This window comes from Maniola jurtina, chromosome 17, assembly GCF_905333055.1.
Source record: "Maniola jurtina chromosome 17, ilManJurt1.1, whole genome shotgun sequence".
Classification (NCBI taxonomy): Eukaryota; Metazoa; Arthropoda; class Insecta; order Lepidoptera; family Nymphalidae; genus Maniola; species Maniola jurtina.
In genome coordinates this window covers 7,088,628-7,110,309 of record NC_060045.1, presented here as the reverse complement: position 1 = coordinate 7,110,309, position 21,682 = coordinate 7,088,628, and the positions used below count along the sequence as shown (strand labels likewise).

The following is a 21,682-nucleotide window of genomic DNA, read 5'->3' as shown; positions in this document are numbered from 1 at the left end:
ACCGTGTCGAAAATCACTTTTACTTTGATAAGTTCCAGTGTTGCCAGTCTCCGGTGACAAAAATACCCAAATGTCATTTTTACGAGCAAAACACGTAATCACTCATACTCGGATTTTGCTAAAAGTGCGTATTTCTATTTTTTAGAATTTCCCGAAAATCTTGAAATTTCCCTAAAAGTGGGGTAATTTTTTTCCTCCAATCTATACCCCGAGTCTATACGTACAATCGCTTCATAGAAGCCGAATCGCTCCGATGTTGCCAACTTTGAGATATTCGAATTTTAAAATTGCGTTTTTTCGTACCTCGAACAAAATGGCCGCCATGACAGCCGTTATCTTGAATTTTTAAAAACCATTCCCGTTCTGTCAAAATACAGGATAATCGTGGGTGAAACACGAAAAAATAATTATCCTCGACTACCCCGTTTTGGATCTGTGACGCCGCAGTTTGGGGTCGAAAAATCAAAATTTTGAAAACGCTACAGCTCGGCTGCCATCTTGTTTTTCCAATTTTTTCTACATTTTCTGTTAATCGTTTACTACTTTCTTCAAAGTTTGCAAAATTCAACGAAATCGGTTGGAAAACAACGGAGCTGCAAAAATCACACCGGCCGCCATCTTGTTTTTCTGAAATGTCATAATTTTTACCCAGAGGGTTCCCGAAACCGAACACAACTCCCTTACATCACTATATCATTTTCCGTCTCCTTCTAGGAGAACAATTATGTCAATGAGTGAGTGAGTCAGTGAGTGGTAATTGAGCTATATATAGTATAACTAGTGTTTTGCTCGGTGCGCGAGCTGCTAAAGCAGCTCGCGTGACGTGGTTAGGTTGATACCTAAGTATTAAAACGAATTTATTTATTAAGATTCAAAATTCACCGCGAAAACACCATAAAACGACACCCATATCGATTTTTTTCTTAAAAAATGCATGACCGCCATCTTGGATTTCAAAATAAATGTCGTTATCAAAATCAGCACCCTGGGAAACTCTGAAAACGACATCCATATCATTTTTTATAAAAACGGGGTAGTTGAGGTTAATAAAGTAGGGTGCGTGGGTGCGCGGACCACTAAAGTGGTCCGCGAGCATGCAGAGTTTGTTCCACCGAGTAGACCTTCGGGCCCTGATCATCTTTTGCCAAGAAACCACTCTTCCATCTTTTAAAGCCTCCGAGATAGACACCGACGAAATTTGTACGGCGGCCATCTTGTTTTTCCAAAATTTTCCACTTTTTCTATTAATCGTTTAGTACATTCTTCAAATATTGCAAGTTTCAACGAAATCGGTTGGAAAACAAAAGAGTTGCAAAAATCACGTCGGTCGCCATCTTGTTTTTCTGAAATTTCATACTTTTCCACTATTCATATCGCGCATCCGAACATATCTCCCATACATCAATGTATCGTTTTCCGTCTCTTTCTAGGAGAATGAGACATTCATAATCGCCATACAAAATGTATGGAAAAATAAATTCCGCCATTTTGAATTTTTTTTCTATTCATCGAGTAGACCTTTGGATCCTGATTCTCTTTTGCCAAGAAACCACACTTTCATCTTTTATACCCTCCGAGCTGGACACTGGCGAAATTTGTATGGCGGCCATCTTTTCTTCGCCATTTTGAATTTTTTTTCAGCTTTTTGGCAATTGGATGACGTCATGAATGACATTTGCTCGAGCACCCCCCACCTATCTTCCATACCTTAAGCGGGCCCTCCACCCGTCTCCGACATCCTCAATCATCAGCTATTTCCAAATTTTTCCTCGATTTTTTTTTTGTTTTCTATACGAAACCGTCAGTGAAAAAAAAAATTTTCATACAAAATTTTACAGGAGGAGTTTTTGGGGAAAATCTTGAAAATTTCCCCAAATGTGGCAACACTATTTATATATTTCGATATTGCCGGTTGAGTCAAGCAATCGATTGATACATGTCAACTTTCCACAATGTTGCCAACTGCCTCAAAAACGTGATCAAAATTTCGGAAAATTTAAAGAAAATACAAAATGGCCGTCAACTTTTTTTGCAGAAGCAAATTACATAGTTTTACAATTTTTCCATTAACTGCAGGATATACCGCTCCCGATGACGTTTCAATCTCTCATCTCGCTTGCACCCACGCGAAATGATCGTCCCTGAAAAAAGACCCCGTCGAAAATCACTTTTTCCGCCATTTTGAATTTTTTTTCTATTCATCGAGTAGACCTTTGGATCCTGATCCTCTTTTGCCAAGAAACCGCACCTCCATCTTTTATACCCTCCGAGCTAGACGCCGGCGAAATTTGTATGGCGGCCATCTTTTCTTCGCCATTTTGAATTTTTTTTCAGCTTTTTGGCAATTGGATGACGTCATGAATGACATTTGGTCGAGCACCCCCCACCTATCTTCAATACCTTGAGCGGACCCTTCACCCGTCTCCGACATCCTCGATCATCAGCTATTTCCAAATTTTTCCTCGATTTTTTTTTTGTTTTCTATAAGAAACCATCAGTGAAAAAAAAAAAATTAATACAAAATTTTACAGGAGGAGTTTTTGGGGAAAATCTCGAAAATCTCCCCAAATGTGGCAACACTGTTTACATATTTCGATACTGCTGGTTGAGTCACACAATCGATTGATACATGTCGACTTTCCAAAATGTTGCCAACTGCCTCAAAAACGTGATCAAAATTTCGGAAAATTTGAAGAAAATACAAAATGGCCACCAACTCTTTTTGCAGAAGCAAATTAGATAATTTTACAACTTTCCTATTAACTACAGGATATACCGCTCCCGATGACGTTTCAATCTCTCCTCTCGCTCGCACCCACGCGAAATGATCGTCCCTGAAAAAAGACAATGTCGAAAATCACTTTTTTTTGATAAATTCCAGTGTTGCCAGTCTCCGGCGACAAAAATACCCAAATGTCATTTGTACGAGCAAAACACATAATCGCTCATACTCGGATTTTGCGAAAAGTCCGTATTTCGATTTTTTACATTTTCCCCAAAATCTTGAAATTTCCCGAAAAATGGGGTAGTTTTTCCCCACCAATCTATACCTCAAGTTCATAAGTACAATCGCTTCATAGAAGCCGAATCGCTTCGATGTTGCCAAGTTTGAGATATTCGAATTTTAAAATTGCGTTTTTTCGTACCTCGAACAAAACGGCCGCCATGACAGCCGCCATCTTGAATTTTTAAAAACCACTCCCGTTCTGTCAAAATACAGGATAATCGTGGGCGAAGCACGAAAAAATAATTATCCTCGACTACCCCGTTTCGGATCTGTGGCGCCGCAGTTCGGGGTCGAAAATTCAAAATTTTCAAAACGCTACGGCTCGGCCACCATCTTGATTTTCCAATTTTTTTCACATTTTTTGTTAACCGTTTACTACATTCTTTAATAGTTGCGAGTTTGAACGGAGTCCCTTAAAAAACAAAGGAGCTGCAAAAATCACGACGGCCGCCATCTTGTTTTTCCGAAATGTCATAATTTTTCCCCAGTCGAATCCCGCATCCGAACACATTTCCCCTACATCATTATATCATTTTCCGTCTCTTTCTAGGAGAACAATTATGTCAATGAGTCAGTGAGTGGTAATCGAGCTATATATAGTATAACTAGTGTTTTGCTCGGTGCGCGAGCTGCTAAAGCAGCTCGCGTGACGTGGTTGGGTTAACTTTATTATATTTCACCAAATTTATTTATGAAGATACACAATTCACCCCAAAAAACCCACAAAACGACACCCATATCAATTTTTTTCTTAAAAAGTGCATGTCCACCATCTTGGATTTCAAAATAAATGTCGTTATCAAAGTCAGCATCCCGGAAAACTCTGAAAACGACATCCATATCATTTTTTGTAAAAACGGGGTAGTTGAGGTTAATAAAGTAGGGTGCGTGGGTGCGCGGACCACTAAAGTGGTCCGCGAGCATGCAGAGTTTTTATTTATAGTAAAAAGTATAAGTCCGCCATTTTGGATTTAGAAATGAATGTCATCATCAAAATCAGCACCCTGGAAAACCCCGAAAACGACACCTATTTTTAATTTTTGTGAAAAGTGTAAGTCCGCCATCTTGGATTTCAAAATAAATGTCGTTATCAAAGTCAGCACGCTGGAAAACTCTGAAAACGACATCCATATCATTTTTTGTAAGAACGGGGTAGTTGAGCTTAATAAAGTAGGGTGCGTGGGTGCGCGGACCACTAAAGTGGTCCGCGAGCATGCAGAGTTTGTTCCAACGAGTAGACCTTCGGATCCTGATCATCTTTTGCCAAGAAACCACTCTTCCATCTTTTATACCCTCCGAGATAGACACCGACAAAGTTTGTGTGGCGGCCATCTTGTTTTTCCAAAATTTTCCACTATTTCCATTAATCGTTTACTACTTTCTTCCAAGATTGCGAGTTGCAACGAAATCGGTCGAAAAACAATAGAGTTGCAAAAATCATATAGGCCGCCATCTTGTTTTTCTGAAATATCATAATTTTCCCCTACTCATATCGCGCATCCGAACATATCTCCCGAACATCATCGTATCGTTTTCTGTCTTTTTCTAGGAGAATGAGACATTCGATATTCGCCATACAAAATGTATGGAAAAATAAATTCCGCCATTTTGAATTTTTTTTCTATTCATCGAGTAGACTTCTGGATCCTGATCCTCTTTTGCCAAGAAACCACACTTCCATCTTTTATACCCTCCGAGCTGGACACCGGCGAAATTTGTATGGCGGCCATCTTTTCTTCGCCATTTTGAATTTTTTTTCAGCTTTTTGGCAATTGGATGACGTCGTGAATGACATTTGCTCGAGCACCCCCCACCTATCTTCAATACCTTAAGCGGGCCCTCCACCCGTCTCCGAAACCCTCAATCATCAGCTCTCTCCATAATTTTGGCTTACTAAGTTTTTGTTTTCTATATAACACCATCAGTGAAAAAAAAATTTTTCATACAAAATTTTACAGGAGTTTCTTAGTTGAAAATCTCGTAAATCTCCCCAAAAGTGGCAACACTGTTTCTATATTTCGATATTGCCGGCTGAGTCACACAATCGATTCATACATATTGACTTTCCAAAATGTTGCCAACTGCCTCAAAAACGTGATCAAAATTTCGAAAAATTAAAAAAAATACAAAATGGCTGCCAACTCATTTCACACAAAGATTTTACACGGTTTCATAATTTTCCTATTAACTGCAGGATATACTGCTCCCGATGACGTTTCCATCTTTCCTCTCGCTCGCACCCACACGAAAGGGGATACCGTGAAAAAGACCGTGTCGAAAATCACTTTTACTTTGATAAATTCCAGTGTTGCCAGTCTCCGGCGACAAAAATACCCAAATGTCATTTGTACGAGCAAAACACATAATCGCTCATACTCGGATTTTGCTAAAAGTCCGTATTTCGATTTTTTACATTTTCGCAAAAATCTTGAAATTTCCCGAAAAATGGGGTAATTTTTCCCCACCAATCTATACCTCAAGTTCATACGTACAATCGCTTCATAGAAGCCGAACCGCTCCAATGTTGCCAACTTTGACATATTCGAATTTTAAAATTGCGTTTTTTCGTACCTCGAACAAAACGACCGCCATGACAGCCGCCATCTTGAATTTTTAAAAACCACTCCCGTTTTGTCAAAATACAGGATAATCGTGGGCGAAACACGAAAAAATAATTATCCTCGACTTCTCCGTTTCGGATCAGTGGCGCCGCGGTTAGGGGTCGAAAAATGAAAATTTTGAAAACGCTCCAGCTCGGCCGCCATCTTGTTTTTTCAATTTTTTCGACATTTCCAATTAATCGTTTACTATTTTCTTCAAATATTGCAAAATTCAACGAAATCGGTTGGAAAACAACGGAGCTGCAAAAATCACGTCGGCCGCCATCTTGTTTTTCCAAAATGTCATAATTTTTCCCCAGAGGACTCCCGAATCCGACCACATCTCCCCTACATCATTATATCATTTTCCGTCTCCTTCTAGGAGAACAATTATGTCAATGAGTGAGTGAGTCAGTGAGTGGTAATTGAGCTATATATAGTATAATAACTAGTGTTTTGCTCGGTGCGCGAGCTGCTAAAGCAGCTCGCGTGACCTGGTTAGGTTGATAAGTATTAAAACGAATTGTTTTATTAAGATACACAAATTACCCCGAAAACCCCATAAAACGACACCCATATCGATTTTTTCTTAAAAAATGCATGACCACCATCTTGGATTTCAAAATAAATGTCGTTATCAAAATCAGCACCCTGGGAAACTCTGAAAACGACATCCATATCATTTTTTATAAAAACGGGGTAGTTGAGGTTAATAAAGTAGGGTGCGTGGGTGCGCGGACCACTAAAGTGGTCCGCGAGCATGCAGAGTTTGTTCCATTGAGTAGACCTCCGGACCCTGATCATCTTTTGCGAAGAAACCACTCTTCCATCTTTTATAGCCTCCGAGATAGACACCGACGAAATTTGTATGGCGGCCATCTTGTTTTTTCAAAATTTTCCACTTTTTCTATTAATCGTTTAGTACATTCTTCAAAGATTGCGAGTTTCAACGAAATCGGTTGGAAAACAAAAGAGTTGCAAAAATCACGTCGGCCGCCATCTTGTTTTTCTGAAATGTCATAATTTTCCCCTACTCATATCGCGCATCCAAACATATCTCCCATACATCAATGTATCGTTTTCTGTCTCTATCTAGGAGAATGGGACATTCAATATTCGCCATACAAAATGTATGGGAAAAAAAATTCCGCCATTTTGAATTTTTTTTCTATTCATCGATTAGACCTTTGGATCCTGATCCTCTTTTGCCAAGAAACCGCACCTCCATCTTTTATACCCTCCGAGCTGGACGCCGGCGAAATTTGTATGGCGGCCATCTTTTCTTCGCCATTTTGAATTTTTTTTCAGCTTTTTGGCAATTGGATGACGTCATGAATGACATTTGCTCGAGCACCCCCCACCTATCTTCAATACCTTGAGCGGACCCTTCACCCGTCTCCGACATCCTCGATCATCAGCTATTTCCAAATTTTTCCTCGATTTTTTTTTTGTTTTCTATACGAAACCATCAGTGAAAAAAAAAGATTTCATACAAAATTTTACAGGAGGAGTTTTTGGGGAAAATCTTGAAAATCTCCCCAAATGTGGCAACACTGTTTGTATATTTCGATATTGCCGGTTGAGTCAAGCAATCAATTGATACATGTCAACTTTCCACAATGTTGCCAACTGCCTCAAAAACGTGATCAAAATTTCGGAAAATTTAAAGAAAATACAAAATGGCCGTCAACTTTTTTTGCAGAAGCAAATTACATAGTTTTACAATTTTTCCATTAACTGCAGGATATACCGCTCCCGATGACGTTTCAATCTCTCATCTCGCTTGCACCCACGCGAAATGATCGTCCCTGAAAAAAGACCCCGTCGAAAATCAGTTTTTCCGCCATTTTGAATTTTTTTTCTATTCATCGAGTAGACCTTTGTATCCTGATCCTCTTTTGCCCAGAAACCGCACCTCCATCTTTTATACCCTCCGAGCTGGACGCCGGCGAAATTTGTATGGCGGCCATCTTTTCTTCGCCATTTTGAATTTTTTTTCAGCTTTTTGGCAATTGGATGACGTCATGAATGACATTTGGTCGAGCACCCCCTACCTATCTTCAATACCTTGAGCGGACCCTTCACCCGTCTCCGATATCCTCGATCATCAGCTATTTCCAAATTTTTCCTCGATTTTTTTTTTGTTTTCTATACGAAACCATCAGTGAAAAAAAATAATTTCATACAAAATTTTACAGGAGGAGTTTTTGGGGAAAATCTCGAAAATCTCCCCAAAAGTGGCAACACTGTTTACATATTTCGATACTGCTGGTTGAGTCACACAATCGATTGATATATGTCGACTTTCCAAAATGTTGCCAACTGCCTCAAAAACGTGGTCAAAATTTTGAAAAATAAAAAAAAAATACAAAATGGCCGCCAACTCGTTTCACAGAAAGATTTTACACGGTTTCATAATTTTCCTATTAACTACAGGATATACCGCGCCCGATGACGTTTCAATCTTTCCTCTCGCTCGCACCCACGCGAAAGGGGATACCGTGAAAAAGACCGTGTCGAAAATCACTTTTACTTTGATAAATTCCAGTGTTGCCAGTCTCCGGTGACAAAAATACCCAAATGTCATTTGTACGAGCAAAACACGTAATCACTCATACTCGGATTTTGCTAAAAGTGCGTATTTCGATTTTTTACAATTTCCCGAAAATCTTGAAATTTCCCTAAAAATGGGGTAATTTTTTCCCACCGATCTATACCTCGAGTCTATACGTACAACCGCTTCATAGAAGCCGAATCGCTCCGATGTTGCCAACTTTGAGATATTTAACTTTTAAAATTGCGTTTTTTCGTACCTCGAACAAAACGGCCGCCATGACAGCCGCCATCTTGAATTTTTTAAAACCACTCCCGTTCTGTCAAAATACAGGATAATCGTGGGCGAAACACGAAAAAATAGTTATCCTCGACTACCCCGTTTCGGATCTGTGGCGCCGCGGTTCGGGGTCGAAAAATCAAAATTTTCAAAACGCTACGGCTCGGCCGCCATTTTGTTTTTCCAATTTTTTCCACATTTTCTGTTAACCGTTTACTACATTCTTCAAAGTTTGCAAAATTCAACGAAATCGGTTGAAAAACAACGGAGCTGCAAAAATCACATCGGCCGCCATGTTGTTTTTCCGAAATGTCATAATTTTTCCCCAGTCGACTCCCCCACCCGAACACAACTCCCTTACATCACTATATCATTTTCCTTCTCTTTCTAGGAGAACAATTATGTCAATGAGTCAGTCAGTCAGTGGTAATTGAGCTATATATAGTATATATAATATAATAAAGCATTTCTTTTATAACCACATTTATTGCAGGTTGTGTAAATCTCATCTGTAAAGACAGCTAAATGAGTGCAAGCGCATTAAGCCGCGTTGTCGCTTTACATGTCATAAATCCAGATCGCGACACCAAAATATTGAATGGTGCCAAAATGTCACCCGAACAGCAAAGAAGCCGACAAAGGAACCGCCGCACTGGGTGTTCTTATTCCTCAGACTGAGCCCCCATTTTTTCATTTCATTCAATTTTGACTTCTTTCAAAAGGCTATTAATATAAGCCGCATTTTTTAAAATCGGTGTTAGGGCAAAGATGCGTATTGTTAAGGCGGTTTTTTAATATGTTTCCGTAGGATACCGCTACCGATTTATAAATGAGAAGGCCCGTGATACCTTGACGGTTTTTGATTTAGGCGAATTAAATCGAGATGGGGATTTCGTAAAAACTTTTGCTATAATAAATAACGCGTGTCTGAAAAAATAGAGGAAGACACGATGTATCAATCACAAAATATAATATGGCATTAAGGAGACAGCTTATTGATTGCTACCTACATCTTGCAAACGAAACAATTATTTAGATAATGTTTAGATACCAAATACCAGTCTGCACCAACAAAGATTTATCTAAAGAGAATTTTCTAGATACGTATAATTTGTATTTTTTCCAGGTCGCTGCTCGGACTCCTCAGACATAGAATCAGAACCAGGTCTGACCCTCAAACGCAAGCAGCGCCGGTCTCGCACCACTTTCTCAGGCGAACAGTTGGATGCGCTGGAGAGAGCATTCCACAGGACCCAGTACCCTGACGTGTACACAAGAGAAGAACTGGCTTTGCAGACTGGCCTAACAGAAGCTAGGATACAAGTATGTATTTAAACTGAATCGTACTTCCATATTTCTATCGTAGTCAATCCTTACTTTATAGTTATATAACCCTAGCCGATGTAAGACTTTAATATATCTAAATTATTTTAATTTTTAAATCTACAAAAAAACTCTGTTGTTAACTTACGGCTTAAGCTTTCCCGAACGATTTTCCGAAAGCTTTGTTTAACAATATTTGCCTAATAGAGCACCTCTATTGCCTTTTCTGTTTAAAATTTTACGTCAATATAAACATTAGTTTCAAGAAAAACAGATAATTTATTATTTTATACTTAATTTATTTTTTTGAGAACCCTTCTTATTATTCCAGGTGTGGTTCTCTAACAGGCGAGCTCGACTTAGAAAAAATACAGGTTCGAACTCAGCTCCATCACTTGCAAGCTACTCAACGTTACCAATGCCGCAGATACCTTGCCCGTATCCTGCAGGGGAAATAACCTCTCTCTCTCAACATCATCCCCAACATCCGGATGCGTGGCATCATCAGAAATATGCGAACTATAACCAACTGATGGCGCAATCTCAACATTTAAATCAAGCTTTCCAAAACGCTGCGTTCCCAAGCACTTCAGGCGCAACCTTCAGTCACTTGGTTGCAGGCGCCAACGCTCCATCTCACAGTCAGCTTTTAGACACCAATGTTCCGAGAAATGATTACCCTCGATACACTAATAACGATATTTATAATAAACCTATCAATTATATGCCAAAAGGTACTGAAAATGACGACAAAGTTGTTAGTGATGATGTCATAGAGCAGAGAGATGACGCCTTCGTGAAAGCTACGGGACCTGAATATAAAGAGTTACCAAATAGTGATTATTCAAAAGTTCCCACTGACTATACTAAACTACCCGTAGATCCAACTCCACCTAATTGGAGCCCCTCACACAATTCTTTGAATATGAGCTTAGCTGGATTATCAAGTGATTATAAATATATGAGTGATCCATATACGTTTCCCAATATTGCTTCTGATCCTCTTAACCAACATACTTATTCAAATCCCGGTAATACAGCTAACAAGTACTGGATTTGACAATTTGTAAATATTTTATTTTTATTTGTAGATAGTAATCTACCTGTAAAGTTAGGGCCTGTTTCACACGGATAAACTTTATCTAACAAGGGCGCTATGGACTGGGAATCTATAAAAATTTATTTATTCGTTAGATAAAGTTTATCTGGAGGTTGTGAAAGAAGCCCTAACTAATGCCCGGCATAATATGTTGCAATATGACTCACGCGGTATATTATTGGTACTATGTCTTAAACCTTTCCGCAAGTTGCAACAATAATTGTACAAAGTATCAACTCAATCGGATAGATGACGCATAAAAGCAAACTGACAGACAGGCATTAATTTTTAACACATAATCAGTATACTGCATAAAATTTAAATATTATCATGTAATTTAAAATTATTATTAAAACTTTTACGTGGCATACAAGATTGTCAAAATCCAGTTCTTAGGCTTAGCATTATATTATTTTTATTTTAAAAATATTGTATAAATTAAAATACCTAATAATGAATTGTATGATAACTGTACAATAAGTAATTATTGTTATTAGTCCTTAAGTAAAATGATTATTTAAAATACCTCTATATGTGCATTCCATTTAATGATACCTATTTTAATACCAAAATTGTAAATTAAGTTAGAGAAGTCACTAGTAAAAACCATAACATTGGTGATAAATCTTATACTGCAGTTTTATTTTGAAAATGATGAAAATTAGCAGTTTGAATTCAAAAGATATGGATGAATTATGAAGATAGGTGCTAATAATAAATAATCAAAGAACAGAGGTTATAATTAATTTATAATTTTAATTGCTAAAAATGCAAAAATATACATATTTTATTCATAGAACAGTTTCTAACAGTCACAGTGTTACACATATTTGTTAAATTAATAATTTATTATTCATACAACATACTAACTGGCTGGCATATCTTATATTGCCCACGCTGAATTATTATTGTGGTAATATTTCAACTACTGAAGCACCAGGTTCATCAGGTATCGTAATACCATTTATGACTACTACAGGGGTTGGTATTAACGGTATTAATAATTCTACGGGTGTCACTGCATCAGCTACTGTACTTTGACTCGTTTCTACCTGGGGTGCTTCACTGGGTGCAGAGGTTTCAGCCACTACAGGAGAAACCGTGTTCATATTACTAGTTGTTTCACTGACTGTTGTAACTATTTCATTTCCTTTTTCAGCATCAACTGGGCTTTCAGTTACAACAGAAACTGTTTGGCCGGAAGTATCAATGCCTTGTTCTTGTGTTTGTACTGCATTTATTATTTCTGGTGCAATTGTGGTGTCCGCGTTGTTATCATTTGCACCAATATCAGTATTTAAATCTGAGGCAGTATTAGATGAATCTAAAGGAGCAGCTTCAGTAGCGTTAACAATATCTATGTTATTACTTCCAATGGCAGGTTCGTTTATTCCAACTGAAGTAACAGGGCTGGTGCTCTCTGATGGAATAATGTCAGTTGCAATTTCATCAGTATTTACGGATGCAACATCGACATTGTTAACTGCATTTGATGACACAACATCAACAGAACTTGCCGATTCGCTGACTTCAGGAAGGACTTCAATATTATTTACAGGAGAAGTATTGTCGGCTACATTTGTCAACTCGACATTATCGTTGTTTACAGATACTGTGTTGCTGTTAGTAGAAGAAGCTAGGCTAGAATCTGTGATGGGTACACTTTCCGTCACACTCGAGGAGACAACATCAACAATAACCGGGGGTGCTCCTACATCACCGCTAGACGAAGGCGCTTCAGTGCCTCCCGAAGAGACCGTATCTGATGACGCAGCATTGCCACTGTTGATGGATTCAACTTCGTTACCTTCGGCGTGAACAACATCAGAACCCGCAGCATTTCCAGCCACGCTCGAAGATGGGTTGCCTTCATTGTTTACAGACGTTGTGTCACTGCTCCCGGTAGAGACTGTATCGAGGTTTATGGGTGGAGCATTATCAGTAACTGGCACGTTGGAGGTACCAATAGAGATGCCTTCACTACCTTCTGACGTCACTATATCAGGATTTTCATTTAAGGCTTCATCAACTATACTTGGTGAATTAACGATGGCACTGTTATCAAGAGTTGCTTCATTTCCTACAGCAGATGTCACAGTAGGAGTTGGAGCATCAACATTTTCAGCCACATTTGATGTTGGATTTTCACCGTTAATTGTTGGGGATGCATCACTATTTTCAGAAGGGGTTGTATCTAGATTAACACTTGAAGATGGATTGCCAACATTATTTATTGAAGTTGTGTCACCGCTTCCGATAGAGACTGTATCGGGGCTTACGGATGGTGCATTATCAGTAACTGACGGCAAGTTGGAGCTATCAATAGAGATGCCTTCACTACCTTCTGATGTCACTACAGCTGAGTTTCCACTTAAGGCTCCATCGACAATACTTGGAGCATTAACGTTGGCACTGCTATCAGGAGCTGCTTCATTTCCTTCGGAAGATATCACAGTAGGAATTGGAACGGCAACATTGTCAACCACATTTGATGTAGGATTTTCACCGTCAATTGTTGGGGAAGCATCACTATTTTCAGAAGGGGCTGTATCTATATTAACGCTTGAAGATGGATTGCCAACATTATTTATTGAAGTTGTGTCACCGCTTCCGATAGAGACTGTATCGGGGCTTCCGGATGGAGCATTATCAGTAACTGATGGCAAGTTGGAGGTATCAATAGAGATGCCTTCACTACCTTCTGACGTCACTACAGCCGGGTTTTCACTTAAGGCTCCACCGACTATACTTGGTGAATTAACGTTGGCACTGCTATCAGGAGCTGCTTCATTTCCTTCGGAAGGGGCTGTATCTAGATTAACGCTTGAAGATGGATTTCCAACATTATTTATTGAAGTTGTGTCACTGCTTCCGATAGAGACTACATCGGGGCTCACGGACGGAGCATTATCAGTAACTGATGGTAAGTTGGAGCTATCAATAGAGATGCCTTCACTACCTTCTGATGTCACTACAGCTGAGTTTCCACTTAAGTCTCCATCGACAATACTTGGAGCATTAACGTTGGCACTGCTATCAGGCGCTGCTTCATTTCCTTCGGAAGATATCACAGTAGGAATTGGAACGGCAACATTGTCAACCACATTTGATGTAGGATTTTCGCTGTCAATTGTTGGGGATGCATCACTATTTTCAGAAGGGGCTGTATCTATATTAACGCTTGAAGATGGATTGCCAACATTATTTATTGAAGTTGTGTCACCGCTTCCAATAGAGACTGAATCGGGGCTTCCAGACAGAGCATTATCAGTAACTGACGGCAAGTTGGAGGTATCAATAGAGATGCCTTCACTTCCTTCTGACGTCACTACAGCCGGATTTTCACTTAAAGCTCCACCGACTATACTTGGTGAATTGACGTTGGCACTGCTATCAGGAGCTGCTTCATTTCCTTTGGAAGGGGCTGTATCTAGATTAACGTTTGAAGATGGATTGCCAACATTATTTATTGAAGTTGTGTCACCGCTTCCGATAGAGACTGTATCGGGGTTTACGGATGGTGCATTATCAGTAACTGACGGCAAGTTGGAGCTATCAATAGAGATGCCTTCACTACCTTCTGATATCACTACAGCTGAGTTTCCACTTAAGGCTCCATCGACAATACTTGGAGCATTTACGTTGGCACTGCTATCAGGCGCTGCTTCATTTCCTTCGGAAGATATTACAGTAGGAATTGGAACGGCAACATTGTCAACCACATTTGATGTTGGATTTTCACCGTCAATTGTTGGGGATGCATCACTATTTTCAGAAGGGGCTGTATCTATACTAACGCTTGAAGATGGATTGCCAACATTATTTATTGAAGTTGTGTCAGCGCTTCCGATAGAGACTGCATCAGGGCTTCCGGACGGAGCATTATCAGTAACTGACGGCAAGTTGGAGGTATCAATAGAGATGCCTTCACTACCTTCTGACGTCACTACAGCCGGATTTTCACTTAAAGCTCCATCGGCTACACTTGGCGAATTAACGTTGGCACTGCTATCAGGACCGTTTGCCGAAGAAATTGCATCATCACTTGTCAGTGGAATCTCATTCATATTTGTAGTACTAGCAGAAGTCACTCCATTAGCATTCACATTGGTTGAAGGTACACTAAGATTTACAGCTGAATCTGGAACACTTGTGTTTTCGTTGTTATTGCTAACGACCGAAACGTCATTAGTATTTTCCGAAGGAGTAACACTATCAGCTACGGATGGAGCATTATTTATTACATTTGTAGATTCAATGTTATTGCCATTTACTGAGGCTGCACCGTTACCTTCTGAAGGAGTTTCACTATTAATGGAAGAAACCACATCTGTAGATGGTACTTCATTGATTCCTGAGGAACCATTCGTATCTGCTGAACTAACTACATTTGTGCTTGGAGGTTTGGTATTTTCGTTAATATTATTTTGAGCATCCTCACCAGTACCATCTGTGGGAATCTGACCAGAACCAGAAGCATTTGCGTCGGAACTAGATGGTGTAACATTGCTTCCAGTAGCTACACCATTATTAGATTGAGTAGCAGATGCCGAAGCATCAGAAATTCCTGTGGCCACATTACTTTCGGAAGCTGAATTCATATTATTTTCTGAAATAGCATTTGGCCCGTTTGAAACAACACTGTCAGGTCCACTTGTAGCCAGAGTGTTATTGTCACTATCGTTAGTTGGTTTTTGTACATTTTGTCCTCCGGTAACCCAATTCGGCAAGATATTTGATAAGAATTGTGAAATAGTTTGAAGAAATGATCTTCTTTCTTCGATCTGCTGCTTTGCTAATGGAACCCAAGGTAAGCTTACGTTATTAAGTATTTCTGTTTTATTTTTTAACTCTTCAAGATCTTTTTCAATATCCGCACGCCATTTTTGAATCCATATAGCATTAATGTGACTCAAAAGTTGATTTTTTAATGCGGTTCTTGCAGCAATATCACTTTGCAATTTAGTTTGAATTAACTGTGCTACAGCTTGGAAACGTTCTGTTTCTGTGCTGTTTTGATTAAGACCAAGTTCTTCTTGTAGGTATCTATTTAATGCTGCCTGTTTTTCTAATTTTGTACTAGTTAGAGTCAAACCATACTTAACATAGATATGTTCTTTCCAAACGTCACTTAGTTCTATAGAATTATCTTCTTCTTCTTCTGTTTCTAAGAAATCGTTATCTACAGGTTTAATTTGTGTTGTCTCTTTTTCTAGTTTTTCAATTTCTTTACGCTGTTTTTCTTGCTTCTTAAGTTCTTCTTTCTTTAGTTTTTCCTCCTCTTTACGTTTTATTTTTTCAAGTCTTTCAAGTCGTTTCCGCTCTTCTTTTTCTCTCTTTTCTTCTTCCTTGCGTTGTGCTTTGGCTTGTTTCTCCTCTAGTTTTCGTTTTTCTTCTTCCCTCTTACGGTTCTCTTTTTCTTGACGCTCTAAAGCTTTTCTTTTCATTTTATCTTCCTGTTCTTGCTGCTTAAGTTCCTTTTGCTCAACATCATCATCGTCACTGTCATCATTTTCACTTGAATCTTCATTTTGTTCCACTGAACTTGAAGAGTCGTCGGAGTTGTCTGACCTTTGAACTCTTAGTAATACATTGGAGTCTTTTGTTTCGTATGACAGATATTTTGCGCTGACTAAGCAGATTCCAACCTAGAAAAATAAAACATAATATTTTAGAGATTTATTAAAAAGTTGTTTATGAAGGCAGATCACGTCATGATTCGTATGTCTACAGTTTAGGATACACATAGACGGCTAGGTACAACAGGGTGGTAAAATAGGATGTATGCATAAATTAATCAACAAAATGGCCACTCAGTCGCCCGCACGTACTCAGTTTAGCAGATCAGTAATGGGCTGGCTACGAAATTGCGTTAAGTGCTAAAATCCAAACGGAGCTCGAATAGCTAACTTAGGCGGTTTTGCTGTCAGGCGAGCCTAATAAAAATCAAAAGAAGTTAAATCGAATCCGTTTTGTTGTTTATTATAAATGCCAAATGAAATGTGTCGATCCGAATATGTAAGCAATCCTACGCAATCGGTAGCAATAAAATCCAATTCTGAGACCGGTAGCAAGCGGCACTGACTAGCGACAGCGACAAGCGACCCTGCCTCCGATCGCAAGCTACACTTCTAGTTCCCATACACTTTCTAAGACTTTGTTTGAAGATATTATATTCCGAGTAGTTACGGCGACAGGGACGCAGCGGCCGTTTTGCAGTCCGTATTCGGAATATATCTTCATACAAAGTCATAGAAAATGTATAGGTAGGGAATTAATGTGTGTCGCTTGCAGTCGGCGGCAAAGTCGCTTGTCGCTGTAGCCAGTCGCTGCCGCTTGCCGCCGTTCTCATATACTTATATAGACATACGCCATCATACATCAATTCTATTCATATCATCAATTATAGACATACGCCACCATACTTAACTATATTTTTGAAAAAAAAAAAAATATACTCCTGTATTAAAATTATATTGTGCGAAAGTGGCCTGTCTGCTACCTTTATATACCCCTTTTAACCTTATTTTTACCCGACTGTGGCAAAGCCAAAAGGAATAGTTTTGATTTTAGCAATCTATGTATGTATGTATGTATGTTTGTATCCAGATTCTGTATGTTCCACCGTAGTCTAAACTACTGGGCCGATTTTGATGAATGAGGTGCCAATTGATTTGTTGTTAAGGTCCGGGTGACACAGGCTATATTTTATACGAAAAAATTTGACCTAACGGATGTTACATTAAAAAAAGTGGAGGTCTCCAAAAAAATTTTTTGCTATTGTATCGAATGGAATGTCAAATGAAAGAGGAGAAAATTCTTAGTTCATGAATTTAAATTTACTACAACATTAAAATATACCAAGCGACAGAAAAATACTTTTAATCTAATATTTTAGCGTTTATTATGAAGATCGAAGTCGGGTTTCAGTTTTCAACTGTATCTTGTTCACATTACTTTCGGAATCATTATTATATCAGATTTTCATGGCTAATTAATAGCTTGTATCCCGTGAATGAACATAGCAAGATTTAAGACTTTTTGTCTCGGAATAATCTGAAAGTTCTCACAGGCTTTTTAAAAACCTAAATCCACACGGAGGAAGTCGCGGGCATAATCTAGTAGTAGTAATATAATATTGTCATATGCATGTATTTCGCGCCTCAAAGTCATATATGTCAAGTCATGAACATTACCTATATGCAATATAACAAATGTAAGCAAATTACAAGCAACCGCCGAGTTTCTTGCTGGTTCTTCTCGGTAGAAACGACATTCCGAAATAGTGGTAGATTATTTGGACGATTCAAAAGCACTTGTAAACCTTTAAGGGAATAAAAATATTTTGATTTTTTTTAATAATTATGTAACAAAACGTTGCGATATTGGTCAAAAAAATCCCTGAATGTGTGAACTCGCGGAAATTTTAAATAACATACAATTAATATTTGATAATTTATCTAAGATTAATAATAGATATCTAAGACCACTTCCACATGGATTTAGCTTTTTTAGGGTTCCGCACCTAAGGGATCTATTACTAAGACTCCGCTATTTGTCCGTCCGTCTGTCTGTCTGTCAGCAGGCTGTATCCCGTTAACCATAATAGATCGAGACGTGATATTTACACAGAATGTATAATATGTCTATTGCTGCTATAACAACAAATAAAATTGCCACCATAAAAATTAAAAAAGTAAAATATCTTTAAGACTTTCCGAGAAAACCCCTTTGCCCGTCTCCACGATGCAATCTATCCCTTTGCCTTAGACAGACAGACATACAGGCAAAGAGACATACTTTCGCTATGTGATATTCATCACCATCATCATCATGATCAGCCCATCGTTGGGCAACTACTGAGTATGGGTCTCTTCTCAGAATGAGAAGAGCTTAGGCCGTAGTCTGCCATGCTGACCAAGTGCGGATTGGCAAACTTCACGCAACTTTGAGAACATGGAGAACAAAACAACAATTAATTAAAAATAATTAGCCTATAAAAATACCTAATCATTAATTAAAATAATTAAAAAGTTAAAATTATTTTTGAGGATAAATCGTTGCTACATTTCTCGCAATAATAAATAAGATCTATAGACAATATTATATTTAGCGAGTCTTAGGTTTTCTTACTTGGTTAAATTAAGGAAATGTAAGTTTTTTTTAAAGAGTAGAAACGGAGCCCTATTTTACTGTCACTCTGCTGTTTGTTCGTCTGTATGTCTGTCTCTCCACGTATCACAGGTCTCGTAGACTAAATGAGTTACAAATCTGAATGTGGGGTATCGTTGTTTAGGCCCCATTGAGTAGAATATAATTTTTTCATCTTAAAAAATAAAAAATGGGGGCCATCAAAATTATAAGTTTTAGACCATTTTTGTCACGGGGGCTATCTCAAAAACTAAACTAGTTAAGAATATGACATTTTGCTATATTATGTACCAATTACTGTATTTAAACACTACTTTATGAAAACTATTTTTAAATAGTTTGTGATCTAAACAGAACATTTTTTGGGTTTTTCTTTCACGGTTCATTGCTAGCTCGGAAAATAAAAATATTTCATGCATCCAAAAGAATAAGATAATATTCATAATGTTAATAATAATAATTATAAATAATTAAAAACAATTATAAATAATGTTCATAATAATTATATACGGGACCCTAAAAGAGCGATGTCCGACTCGCACTTGACCGGTTTTGTAAGTATATCTAAGACTTATTCTACATCTATAGTTAATTTAAAAAACCGACCAAGTGCGAGTCAGACTCCGAGGGCGGAACCCTCGGAGTCCGACTCGCACTCTACTACTCCGGGTATTTTTTCCGACATTTTGCACGATAAATCAACAACTATTATTCATAAAAATAAATAAAAATCTGTTTTAGAATGTGCAAGTAAAGCCCTTTCATATGATACCCCACTGGATGATATAGTCATCTTACTTTGAAAATTAAAAATACTAATTATTTGTTCATGAACACATTAATTTTTTTGTGATGTAACTACAAATTCACGGTTTTCGGATTTTTCCTTTACTTCTACAAGTACAAATTGTGAAATTTTAATTTTTGATAATTAATTAATAAACTATTAATCATGAAAATTAATAATTAAAAATTGAAAATTAAATAACTTGAAGCTTAAAATTATTTTATAACTCTAAGTTTTAACTTCTGTAGGCAGTAACTTCCCTACTGGCTGCCAATTTTTTTTAATTTATATTTACTTATTTAGTAAATTAAATCAAACTTATAAAAACAAGAATTCAATACTTACAATTAATAAAAAAATTGTGATCCTCATTTTGGGGAACTATAACTTCGTATTCGTTCGAAAACTTAACTATTCACTTATTCATTTGAACTCGTTCGTTAGTATGCCCAGTAATAGTTTAACACCACCTTTTATACAGAGCCTAGCAATTAGTAGAGATAACGTAGATAATGTTTCTATGAAGATAAGTGGAGACGAAAATAAACAAAATGTTTTCGCAATCTGACTCACTAGTCACCATACTAATAAAAGTACTCTTCGGTGTAAACAACCGGATGTTAATAAATCATACACAAATATTATAAAGGAAATGGTAAATCCCATGTAATTTGTTAATTAGGTAATTAATAAACGATCATGGCTTATGTACCAGTGTACCTACCGTGGAATTAATTAGTAGATAGGTGCTAATATTCGCAGAACTTAATTTGTTACAAACCTACTTATTTACATTTTTGTAGTTTCCATGAAAAAATAACCGGCCAAGTGCGAGTCAAACTCGCGTACTGAGGGTTCCATACTCGGGTATTTTTTCCAACATTTTGCAAGATAAATCAAAAATTATTATGCATAAAAATAAATAAAAATCTGTTTTAGAATGTACAGGTAAAGCACTTTCATATGATACCCCACTTGGTATCTTACTTTGAAAATTGAAACACATTTTAAATTTTTTTTTAATGATGTAACCACAAATTCGCGGTTTTCAGATTTTTTCCTGTATTTGTGCTATAAGACCTACCTACCTACCTGCTAAATTTCTAGGTCAACGGGAAGTACCCTATAGGTTTTCTTGACAGACACGACGGACGGACGGACGGACGGACAGAGAGACAGACAACAAAGTGATCCTATGAGGGTTATGATTATCCTATGATCCTAAGTGAGGTACGGAACCCTAGTTCCGTACCTCAAAAGGAAAAACGGAATAATGATCATAAGCTATATATTATACCCTTTACCTTTTTTGGTTAATTCCATCCCTCTTTCTATTACCTAGTGAAAAGTAAACCTTATGAAAATCTGTTGGTGTCTGAGGTTAGCCCGAACAAATATGAACTCAGTGCCGCGGGAGACATCAGTTAATAATAGAATAGGTATATTGTAGTGAAATTCCATCTTTTATCCTATAACAGTTGGCTCAGTATTTTATGTACCCTTGCTACCTAATACCTGCCAAAATCCCTACTAACCTTGGTTTTAACACACAACATGTCACCTACCATAGCCTAAATACATAGACAATCTTAAGCTTTATATAATAGGTACTCGTGCTACGACGTAGCACGTACTCGTAAGTCTGGCGAGCCTAGAATCTTAGCCTAATCTATAGAGCGTACCTACTTTGACTTTGCTCAGAGTTGTGTCTGGAGGTAACTCTGTGAGAAATCATAGTACCTCTTGAACTTGAAATAGGTATCTACGCACTATCATGGATCTCACCCTGTCCATTGCTTAGGTAGTACATGGATATTAAGTACTAGCTGATGCCCGCAGCTTCGCCCGCGTGGATTGATCAGATCCCCTGCAGCATCAGGAT

General features: G+C 38.0%; 2 protein-coding genes across 4 annotated transcripts in view; one reads left to right on the top strand and one right to left on the bottom strand.

The window, feature by feature from the left end:
• Positions 1–11,362, top strand: part of LOC123873613 (protein gooseberry-neuro-like) — a 39,999-nt gene extending 28,637 nt beyond the window's left edge. For all 3 annotated transcript variants that reach the window (XM_045918537.1, XM_045918536.1, XM_045918538.1), the window contains exons 5-6: positions 9,567–9,763; positions 10,095–11,362. In XM_045918537.1, coding sequence (XP_045774493.1) covers positions 9,567–9,763; positions 10,095–10,823 — 926 coding nt within the window. In that variant the 3' untranslated portion in view covers positions 10,824–11,362. The remainder of the gene's footprint in view (positions 1–9,566; positions 9,764–10,094) is intronic.
• A 320-nt stretch (positions 11,363–11,682) lies between these two features.
• LOC123874126 (cell wall protein AWA1-like) lies at positions 11,683–20,298 on the bottom strand. The gene is made up of 3 exons (XM_045919319.1): positions 20,146–20,298; positions 14,286–16,510; positions 11,683–13,049 (listed from the first exon to the last, which is right to left on the bottom strand). The coding sequence occupies exons 1-3, from the start codon at positions 20,170–20,172 to the stop codon at positions 11,768–11,770; spliced, it is 3,534 nt and encodes a 1,177-aa protein (XP_045775275.1). The 5' UTR covers positions 20,173–20,298; the 3' UTR covers positions 11,683–11,767.
• Between the last annotated feature and the right edge of the window lie 1,384 nt (positions 20,299–21,682).